At 37.6% G+C, this 11,838-nt stretch overlaps 1 protein-coding gene across 1 annotated transcript in view; it reads left to right on the forward strand.

Moving 5' to 3' along the window:
• The window catches only part of b3glcta (beta 3-glucosyltransferase a), a 66,339-nt gene extending 56,126 nt beyond the window's left edge, over positions 1-10,213 (forward strand). Inside the window, exons 12-15 of the mRNA XM_062419751.1 lie at positions 5,919-6,018; positions 6,492-6,611; positions 8,161-8,305; positions 9,945-10,213. Coding sequence (XP_062275735.1) covers positions 5,919-6,018; positions 6,492-6,611; positions 8,161-8,305; positions 9,945-10,112 — 533 coding nt within the window. The 3' untranslated portion in view covers positions 10,113-10,213. The remainder of the gene's footprint in view (positions 1-5,918; positions 6,019-6,491; positions 6,612-8,160; positions 8,306-9,944) is intronic.
• Positions 10,214-11,838: the final 1,625 nt, after the last annotated feature.

The raw sequence follows: 11,838 nt of genomic DNA on the forward strand, positions 1-11,838 counted from the left end.
GAAGCAGATGTCATTATACTCGCTGCTATATGCAAACTTGTAAACTGTTTAAAAGTAGATCAACATTAATATGAACAGCTGGTAAAACAAAGTGACTGTATACATTGATTTCTGTGCATATACATGAATTCTGTAAATTGGAATTGTTTGTTTTAGGTACCTTGAAAGTGCTTTTAAAAGTGCTTATATTTTTTTTAAATGAAAAGCTGTATGAACCATGATTTTTGCAGAGTCATTGCTGTCAAGATATTCTGACAAGATATTGAACTAATTGCATTTATGGTCCCAGAAATATATAGGATACTACTGTGTCATTTATTGACAACATCATCTTATTGCAACAGTAAATAGTGCAATGATGGGACCCTGAACAAACAAGGCCAGATGTAAAATACATACAGAAAACTATAATAAAGGAATAATGAAAATGCAAAATGCATAAAAATCTGAAACAAGTACAAGAACCTGTACATGGATCACAATTCTGATAGCAAGCCCTTGTAGTTTGTGAAGACAGCACAAGCTCTCTGCATCGGTACCCTCCTGGTTGCCTGAGGCAGGGGCCATTTGGGTGTGAACTATTTTACAGTCTGATGGCTGTCGGCACAAAGTGCCACCTAAGACCTCTCATGTTGCACCTTAATGGGATGATGCATTGGCTGTTGCCACTTTCAGCCCACTGTAGAGGGGGCGAGGGTTGTTGTTAAAAAGTGTCTGGTATAGTCTCCCTTCAGTTGCTGTCTCCAGGCTACTCAGTCCTTTAACAAGGACCTTTTTTTTTATCCTGCCTTGATGCAGTGGAAGCAGACTGCCATCGGCTACTAGAACATGTGGACTTGTCTGTTGCAGAACCGGTTGAGAATAAAAGTCAACCTTTGCTTGTAAAGTTGTTCTGGTATCAGTCCAGTTTTGTTGTTGATATGCAACCCCCGTACTTCAACAGCCGCCTCGTCTCCACCTCCTCGTTGCGGATAGTGACAGGACAGGTCCCAGCAGCTTTTTGCTCTGTAACAAATCAACGACAAGCTTCTTTGACTTACTGACACTAAAACACAGATAGTTGTTCTTGCACCAGCTGGCAGTGCTCCCAGATTATGGACATATCCACATTGAAATAATTTTTTCCCTTACTTTTGTTTTAGGTGGTATGATTTTTGGAGATATGCCTCTTTCAGATTTGGCTGCTCAAAATGGTTTCAAAACTCCTTTTGTCAGTTGCACTGGGGAACAAGATTATAACATCACAGGAGGTCTAGGTAATCATCTAAACATGGACTCAGTAGGAAACTGATGGAGATGCTCCATACTGCAATTACATATTTTTGCTCTGTGAAAGAATGAAAGGCTACATCTCTATTCTTCATCTTATCTGCTGCTTGTTATGTTTCTTCTTGGAAAAAGGCTCCAATAAAGGTAAATACGTGAGCAATTTATATAATTACAACAACAACCAGTTTGTACCTGACCCCACTTATGCATCCCGCAATAGTGGAGTTAAAACTGGAAGACTTTTTGAGACGGCATATGCAGCAAAGAGTTGGAGTCTTTGTGAAGATTAGAAAGGAAATTGACAGTACAGTCACACACAGGTAATGTGTAAATGTTTGGAGTCGGGTCACGTTTGACTGAAAGCAGCTTGCTTTAAATTCTTTTAAAAAGCTAAAAACTGTTTTAACATTCAAATCCATGAGAAATTAGTTAACCTGTTGCAACCCAATTGTACTAAAATTATCATATTTTGCAGGAATAGTTTTAAAAGCCTTGTTGACTTTATGCCTGATAGCTGCATTGTGTAAATAAGTCATTAAAATCTTGGTGTTATTTACATAACTTTTTCTCTCATTATATTTGCAATCAGTAAGTCAATTTGATAGTTTCAATTAAAATGCTATTATCATATTGACTGACTGATTAATTCCATTAGTTGAGGTTGTACTGGGTTGCATTATGCTGAAGATGACTGGTGTTTCTTCTTCACCTGCATTTACATAGATGACAGGCATAGGATATTATATAACATAATGCATTGCAGTACAACATCTGCAGCAGACGTGGCCATAGAGTAGAATCAACTGTGTCAGGAAAAGCTAACTTTACAACCTTGATAAAGACTGCACAGCTGCTCAAGTGGATTGCATTTGATTACAGGTAATTAGATAAAATAGCAGGACTGCAACTAAAAATGATTTTCATTATCAATTAATTGATGTTGGTCTTATTTGTTTTACTGTCTTAATGGGTTTTAACTCACATCTATTATGTGTTTGTTTTAATTCCGTTTTGCCATTTTGCCATGTTTCATCAATGTTTTAACTTGTATGCCATCCACATAGTTTTTGTGGCTGCATCCATGGTAGCTCATGCTTTGTGAAGCACATTGTGCCTCCATCTGGAATGAATGTGCTATATAAAGTCTTGCTTGCTTGCTTGCTTGTTCTGCAAAATGTCAGAAAAGAATAGAAAAAAATCCTGTTTGGGGATTTTTTTCCCCCCACAGCAAAAGCAGATATTTAACTTGTTTATTTTACTTGAGTAACTGTCCAAAACCCAACGAAGTTTAACATGATATACGGCTAAGAAAAGTATCAAATCCTCACATATCCAAAATGCAGCTAGCATAAGTATGGCATTTTTGCTTGAAAGATGACTACAAGAGGTTATTATCAAAATAGTTACTGATTTCTTGATTGATTAATTGTTGCAACTCCACTATGTATGTAAAAACGTACATAAACTGGTAGCTAATGGTCATGACAATGTGTAACAACAGTTGCTTAGTATAGTGGACCTTTTCTGACCTAAAAGGTGTTTCCTAAGGATTTGTTATATAGTTGTCTGTTTGAATCATTGCCACTAAGCAGAACAATCCTGGTATTTCAGATTTGTATATGTGGAATATATGTGACATGATGTTTTCACCATAAAACAATACTGGGGTCAGGTCAAGCACTGATGTCTGCTTCCATTCACAGTTTGCATACTGCAGAGCTGACAGGTTGGCAGCTGGTTATGCCATGACAAAAAATTCAAGCGGAAGATGTCTGACTTCTCAAACCTGCTCATTTACATAACTTGACACGATACCTAACCTGGGGCACAGAGTGTTCGTGTGACTTACCTCTGAGTTTGACATCTCACTCTGGAAAAAGTCATGACTCTGCGCCTCTCAACCAATCAATTTTATATAAATAAATATATTTTTGAAGCCAGTGTTGCCAACATCTTTTTCATGGATCATTTTAGGAGAGAGTGGCTCCATCCCTTTAATTTTGTCTTACACTGCATGCCAGTTTTTTTTTTTGTTTTTTTTTTACTTTTGGGAGACAACAATAGAGTGTTGGGACATTGGCAGCAATCCACAGTCCATCATCAGGGCAGCGGGATCTTCTCTAGTTGGTAAGGGGCCAGATACTGGAGCTACTGTCAGTTCAGTAACTATGCATGCTGTCACTCAGGCAGAGCACCATTTACATCCTGAAGTAATATACAGTAAATTAGGTTTCTGCAGTGGTTTCAGTAGAATGTCTGACCAAAACTGACCTCAGTTAAACAATACCATAACAACAGAAAATTAAATTCTTGTTGCACTGCAATGTAGCCAATTACTGAGAGACATAGAGCTACTGCCCACTGTTAATAAGATATGGTGAAATAATATCTTATGTATTGAAGAATGAGCAGTTTATCTTTCCCTCAGTGCTGAATATCCACGTACTGAATCAGTAATTGAACAAAAATTCAGTTAAAGTCATGACTTACGTAATATCTTCCTGTCCATTTCTTTTCAAAGGTCTCATGGTTTATGCTAATGATTGCTGCAAGCAGACTTGCAGTTCATCAACAGTCAACAGGCATCAATATGTCAGGAATCTGTAGTCCCCACCATTATTCATTATTGTTTTCACCTTGTTAACTCTATTGATTCCGTTGATTTGACTATGCTTGTAGAGCCACATCCAACAAATATGTCATTAATGTATCTACGAGTGAAGTACAAAAATACAATATTTGTGTAGATTTGAAGAGATTGAAAGAGATCAGAATTTCAAGGCAATAAAGATTTAGCAGGTAAGTGGATGGATGGAAGGATGAATGGATGGATATAATCCATTAAGAAATAATTGGTTCTGAAAACTGTAAGGGAAATATAAAGAAAACATAGACTGTTGAAAACACAGAAACCTTACATGAATATATTCTTAAAATGGAAAAATAAATTCAAGTCTAAGGTTACATTTTTAGATGGACTAAGCAAGTGAAGAGATGAGTGTTACACAACCTTGAAAAGGGAACATGGTGCAGGAATAAGTAAATACTGCTCTAAGTATTCCTGGTCAAATGTGTTGCACATGTGCTCACCTCCAGTGTGTCGGAGAACAAAGACCTCAGGGTAGAAGCCACTGAGGCTGTAGGTGATGTTGCTGCTGTATTATGTTGGTGTAACCATCCAAAGCAGTGATAGTGCACACTTTCATGTTGACATTTTAATGGCAGATACTGCACGAGTCATGAACATGGAAGCTACCGCATCTTTCTTTCCAAGCCCCTGAATGTCACTCAACAACCTCCTCCAACTAGAAATAAGATTACCAGGCTTGTCTGGAGGCCTACCTCTAAAAGTGTGTTTTTGGATTTTATTCCTGTCAGCAGTTCAAGGTGTCCTTTCTTGTTCTATATTCAGATACTAGGGAAAAAACACCTTGGGTGCCTTATAAATAAAACAGTAAGGCCTCAGTATTCTTTGTGATGTTTGCCACCAGGGATTTCCATGTCTCAGCTCCCAGTCTCGGTGGTGTGCAGATATTTGAATTGTGATGGGTATATTTCTTCAGGTTCCTTGTAGTTGTTGTGTACTACCACACCACTGTTGTTTTCAAGAGTTGGCAGAACATTTTGTTTCGTCTGGCGGTCATGTCAAGCATGCCTGAGTAAAAGTTTGATCATCCCAGCCCATCATGCCAAACATACCTTATTTCTTTGAGATGTCAGGAAATAGACATCTGCTTTCTCTCCGCTCTAGAAGACAGAAGAGATATCCTCCCACTGAAAGTAGGATTTTCTTTAATGCTGTACAGTACAATACAAATCTTTAAAAGGTGGCAAAGGCTTTATAACAGACAGCCCTTTAAACATGTGATCAACTGTTTGAACGCTGCAGTAGCTGACATGTCCGCCTATAGCCACCTGTGCTTTTGAGGTACTCTTAATCAGAATGCAGATCCTCTACTTGTTCAGGCTTTGTAACCTTTAGTACATGAGACTGTAAAATAAATGATGAAATAAATAATGCACCCTTGTTAGTTTTAGGGTTAATTAGTCATTTATTTTATCACCCATTTATTTTTATTGTCTCCTCAAAAGCTCCTGTCATGACAATGAAAGTCTAATTAAGTTGTTTTCTGCAATCATATTATTTAGATAAAACACTATTGACTGTGTTTAATGATTTTTTATCTTATCCTTTAGAGCAGTAAAGCACATAAACGCTGCTCAGGTTGGATTCCCACCGGAGCCTTTGATGCTAAAAAATAAATTCACTCATAGTATTGAATGGAGCTGTAGTATTTGACTTATTGCTTTAAAACTGAAGACTTAAAGTAGTGTCCTCTCCTTGGTGATATGTTGCTGTTTTTGCTGTTACTCAATGTGACTGTTGGTTAGCCTGCCGCCTCTCAGATCCTTTGGAATTAACATACTTTATGACTGCAGTTTTTTTTCCTTTTTGGCAAAGCTGTTTTCCCATATCTGTGTCTGTGTTTATGCAGGCGTGTGTGTGCATGTAAATACCTACTTATGCCAAGTGTGTTTTTTCATTCAGTAACAGGGTCATTCATCTTTGTAAACCCTGAATACAGCACATGGTCAATATGTGATTAAGTCATACAGGCCCTATATTGATGGCATGTCTCTACTTTCAGGCCACTGCGGGAAAACATTTGCAATTCTTAAAAGATTTGTAAGCAGTGCTGTCCCAAAGACCAAGTGGCTCCTTGTTGTGGACGATGACACACTTATCAGGTATCTTTTCATGATCTGGAATTGGTTTCTCACATTTTCAACTGTGAGAAAATGTGATTTATTCATTGCCTCATTCTTTAAATGCCATATTTTCATTTTTCTCTAACCTTGACTGACATTTATTCATAAATTTTCGAACAGTTTCTGTCTCAGAGCGATGAAAGGGGTTTGCACAGCTTGGAATGATGTCATTTTGGGAAAATGAGTTACAGAGATATTACCATCCTGTTGGACATCTAAAAAGCTCAGTTCATAAATTCAAGTCCAGCTGGCTTCACTTTATATCTGTCAGGATGCCCCTTCATGTGGAAGCCTCTGGATGTGTAATAGTGCCTGAGGGAGAGCAGTTATTTCAGCCTCTAAATGGCCAGTTTCATTTATGTGTGTATATGTCCGTGCACCTGTATGTGTGCGCAGACATGTATCTAAGACGATGATGAGTGTGTGATGAGTTTGATCTGTGCTTTCTGCAGCCTCCCCAGACTGCAAGTCTTGCTGAGCTGTTATGACCCTTCTGAACCAGTGTGTCTCGGGGAGAGGTATGGCTACGGACTGAGCCAAGGCGGCTACAGCTACATCACAGGAGGTGGAGGGTGAGTTTCACAGCTCAGATGCTCAGGGAATAATGATGAAATATACAGACGCAGCACTGGGACTATAAAATGTACAAGAAAAACCAGTAATCTGTTATCTACTGATAAACCCTTTCAATTCAGTTTAAAATTATGTTGCTCCCCAAATGGAAATTTGGTTCTCAGGCTGTATTGCAATAAAAATATGGAATAAATAACCACAGTGTGCAGTAAAACAGACACTCATCAGTTGATAAGGCAAAATGGAGAGTCGATTCATAGTAATACATAAAAACTGCTATTGCAAGAAAGTACAAAAATAATTGCAGTTCCATAAGAGCCACATTTTACAACACTCTTTATGTCATGTAAGTGGTTTTCAAACTGGACAATAAGCACAAATTATATGTCAGCAGCCAGTGCTAGAGGAAAGCTCTACCGTAGATAATTCTTGAGCTGTGTGTGAGAAACTCTATTTAGAGATACTTCAGTTATTGTGAAACTGCAACTGCCAGTTTTCTGAAAAGTGATATCTCCTGAAAACTGATTTGAGTGGCAATGGGGGATTTTTCTGGCAGCTGAAGATTTTTTTTCTGCTTCATGTATAATTGCTTCTCTTTAAAAGGAAATATCACATCATTGTTGCACAGTGATGATTCACAAAAAAACACACCTCCCCCTCAGCTTGATTTGCAGTTTCATTCCCTACTTTGTCACCCTCTCACTGAATGAATAAAGTAAGCATGATGAACCTCAAGATGGAGCAGAAATGTACTGGACTTCTGTATTTAAGACTCTTTCAGAGGTCCTTGAACTGTCTATAGGCCCCTGCCCTTTTACAGCTCTTTTTGCATTACTCTCTGATATCTACTCTTTGAAAAAAGCTCCAGTGTGACTTCTTAGCATTCTGGACGTTGCCTGCTCGTCATCTAATCCTGCTGAAATGGAAAGACGAAATTCCTCCATTTCATACGCAGCGGTTCAGGAATATCTCACATTATATGAGGTTAGAAAAATTAAGCACACACTGCAAGGTTCATCTGGCATATTCTGCAAGATTTGATTACCTTTTCTGACAGAAGTAGAACCTTTACTGAAAATGTGATTTTAGGATAATGGTATTGGTAAAATATCCAGCTCTGATAGACCCTGAGAATGAGGATAGTCTCTCCTGAATCTAATTTCCTTTTTTTTTAATATTGTGAACTCACGTTATTATTTCAGTATTATTGATCATACTGAAGTTGTTATCAGTACACTGAAATTGGGTATGTAAATTTGTACTACTTGAGTATGCTGTCTTCAGTCTTTCCTTGCTGTATTTTAATTTGATCATTTTTATTTATTAATCTACTTATTTCAAGGGAAGGCATGTTTTTTATGTGTGTTTTAGATGTTTATCAATTAAAAAAGCATTGAACAAAGTTTTAAAAGAAAAGGAGTTGAAAGACACTTTCTTTTCTGTTGTTTTTCCAACATTTGATTCTAAAATTATCATTTATAGTGCAGCTAAATCCGCTGTGTTTTGTGTCTATTTTTACATTTCTGTTGTCTGTCTGTGTCGCTGCAGTATGGTGTTCAGTAGAGAGGCTGTGGCTCAACTTCTGAACAGCGGCTGCAAGTGCTACAGCGATGACGCACCTGATGACATGGTGCTGGGAATGTGCCTCAACGCTCTTGACCTTCCTGCCACACACAGCCCTCTCTTCCACCAGGTTATACATACACTGTTCACTACATTGTGTCTCTGTGTGTATTTTCATGCCAAAATATATTGAGAATTGAACTTTTAGCATGTTAAGGGATATAATCATTTAAAATACAGTATAATCTCTCCAGCACCTGTTCAGTTAAAGTGTGAAATTTTGCTGTGATGCCTTTGAACGAATAAACTGTGTAGAGCAATTCATATTTCATCGCAGGGTTTGCAGACTCATTAGCCAAACACAGAAAGGAACCACTGTCTCATTGATAGTCAACAGCTCCACTGGCCGATATCTGATATTTACAGGCCCTGCACACCCATATACATGTTTTTAGTTGTTCTGGCTGATTAGCCCTCTGTTTATGCCACGTTCAAGTTGTATTGTATAGACCATAATTATGTGCCACCAAGTGGGACGAACCATTCACATTAGTCTTTGTACTTGTAATTCAGAGTCTGAGATATTGGGAATTTATAGTGGAAAAAATAAACACTAAACTGGCAGTTACATCTTAAATGAACTGCATTTGATTTGGTTAATTAAAAATGTGCTGACTGTAAAATGTTCAGTTTATATCTCGCATTAACAAACTTTTTTTAAATGTATGAGATGGTAAAAAAAACAATCCATATCGATTACAACTATGTTTTATTGCCTTTTAAAAGCTGGATTTGCCCTAGCTGATGTGTCAATACTTTTTTGACTTTTCAGGCCCTTCCTTATTAATTATTAAGTCAGTTATATTGAAGCTTTCAGAGAAATCAAAGTCTCCCAGGCATAAATAGAACTTGGGTGTTGATGTGAACAGTAATTACAAATCGGAAACCAGTAATTATTGTAACTCTGATGTGATATGAATGCAACATTAGGTTGAGAGTAAGCAGGGCTTTTCTGGAAATGATGTGAAAGCACCAAACTCAGTGTTCCAATAACAGTAACCTTTTTCTTTTTTTACAGCAGAGTTTTTAAATCATCACACAAAGAAATGCACAGGTGTTACCAATAACATTAACAATGGCTCTTTTCTGTTGACGCGTCTCAATAAGTCATGACAGTGTGAAAGCAAATCAGCATGAACAATACCAGGACCCTGAAACTACAGCAGCTAGATGGAATTCAGACATCATTCATTTTATTATTTCCACCTATGCTTTTCCTACTGTGACATGTCAAAATGTAATCTGTGAAAATGACATTTGATAAAGGTGTAATTTGTTCCACTCTAACAAAACAACAGGAGACTAAACAAGGTGTCAAAACGGTCCAGATTCACCCACGTAGCCCTGAAAAAAGGGCTAATTAGCAGAAATAAATGAAATAACCTGTACGAGTGCAACATGAGTGTGCTGGGCCTTTAATAAGAGCCCAGAGATCTAATGTTTTGACAAAACATTATCTGTTATTTTTTATCTGTTAAATGCAAAGTGTAGGCGTGCATGGGTCAAAGAATTGCTAATTAAAATAAAGAAAAAAATACCACTGACTATTTCAAAAAATGTTTAAAGCAATTTCTCTAAACATATAAGTATCCAGTTGCCCAGTTTTTTAGTATGCAGTAACTGTTTGAACATAATCACTGTAGCTCCTGTTTGCAGTCTCTTGTGACTGCTTCCAAATCTAAATTACTGTACTTAATCTTACCTTACAGGCACGCCCAGAGGACTACGCCAGAGACTTCTTAGCCCACCAGGTGCCCATCTCTTTCCATAAACACTGGAACATCGACCCCATTGCTGTTTTCAACAAATGGCTTAAGGATGATTTGAGGGCAAAAGCTTCAGATGGACTTAATAAGAGTGCGAAAACTGAGTTATAACAATTTCAAGCACACAACTGGCCTGTATGATTATGTATGTATGTACAATGTGTGAGTGTATTTGGTGCAGCTAAAAGGCAGCATTAAAGCTCTGAAAAGCTCTTGGCATGCTGAAGGTTTGTACTTACTCCTAAAATGTACCCAACATGTAGTGAATATCAGTAACCAACTGATGCTCTGGAAGGTTAGCATCTCACATTTACTCACCTCAACACCCTCATTATATTTTTGGCCCAAATCAGCTGTTTCTCATGGCTCATTTTGACCCTTTTTAACAGAGTCACCGGTACAAAAAAAACCTGAGCATAATTTCATGGACATAGTTACTTGTGAAACATTAGCGTATACCCCAAGGTGTGTTGTAGAAATAGATCAAACCAATTTTTCATTTTCACTGTCTTTTCCTCACAAAATTAACTGTCAGAGATAATTAATTGGCAGACCCAATGATTTGCTGACCATTATTAAAGGTCTTTCAAAGACCTTGAGCCCTGGTTGAAGAATTAAACCTTTCTTGCGTTTGCCCTCTTAAAATATTAATTTGCAGTTTTAATGCTTCTTTCTAAAAAAAAAAAAAAAAAAAAGGAAGCTGCACTGCTGCCTCATAATAATCACAAAAGCTTTTGAAAACCAAAGGATTGTGAGAGACGTATTAATTACACAGAACTAATGTGAATTTGAAATGTTCATTTGGTGATAGAAATCACTGTCAGTCTGTGAAACACACAGTGTAATACAAAAGATGTTACTCTACAGTACTTTTTGTCAGCATTGTGGTGCTAAATTTACACTGTCCTAATAGCACAGTGGGCCGACTCCAGTTCATGAAAAGTCTATTAGCCTCAGGCACTTGAAGCAGTGCAATAAGTCAAGTAGACATTTCCTAACACACATATGAATTGTAACCTATTTGCAGGAAACAAGTTAAGTTCCTAGCGGGACTCACCCACACATGGAGTGATGAGTGGTGGTAAGACAGCGCTTTGCAGTGAGGGAAATCCTCTGTGTAATTCAAAGCACAGTAGGTTCACACAACATGCTTGCTCTGCTAGTATTTGTAGTCTGTCAGCAGCAACATCCCAGTCAGGTCAGATTTTAGTGTTCGGTTTTTCTCTATAATCCTTATCCAAAACCGTAAAGGAGGAGGATGAGTGCATCACTGCATTTCCTCCAAAACATCCACCATGTCCTGTTCAGCTAAGAGTCTGAGTTGTAGCAATTGATTTAGATATAATGAGATCATTAGTTGGCCCTGTGAAACCACTGACCTTCAGAAAATTCAGCCATACATTGGAATAATTATGTTTTTTTGTTTGTTTGTTTTTACATTTTTTGTTATTCAACGAACTGCTAGATTATGTTTTCTGAAGATTGTATTTCCCTACCTGAAGGTTTAAATGTTATTTCAAAGTCAACACCATCTGGTATAAAAGTCTGGAGGGGAATTACTGGATTCTTATTATCTTATTATTTTTATGTTACTTTGATTACCTAAAGACATGGAGTCATGCTTTAAAAGCCATCTCACTGTAAACTCCACTACAGATAAATCCCCTTATTCCCAGAATAAAACAAAGGATATGACCTCAGTGTCCTCAGTGGTGTGAGTGATGGTCTCCTGGACAAGACCTCATTTAAACCAGTAACTATGAAGCCATGAAAGTAGCTTTGATGATCATTTAAGTCACTAAAGAGATCATGTGCTTGAAAACACAACAGATGCCTA

Source organism: Scomber scombrus, chromosome 5 (assembly GCF_963691925.1).
Source record: "Scomber scombrus chromosome 5, fScoSco1.1, whole genome shotgun sequence".
NCBI classification, from domain to species: domain Eukaryota; kingdom Metazoa; phylum Chordata; class Actinopteri; order Scombriformes; family Scombridae; genus Scomber; species Scomber scombrus.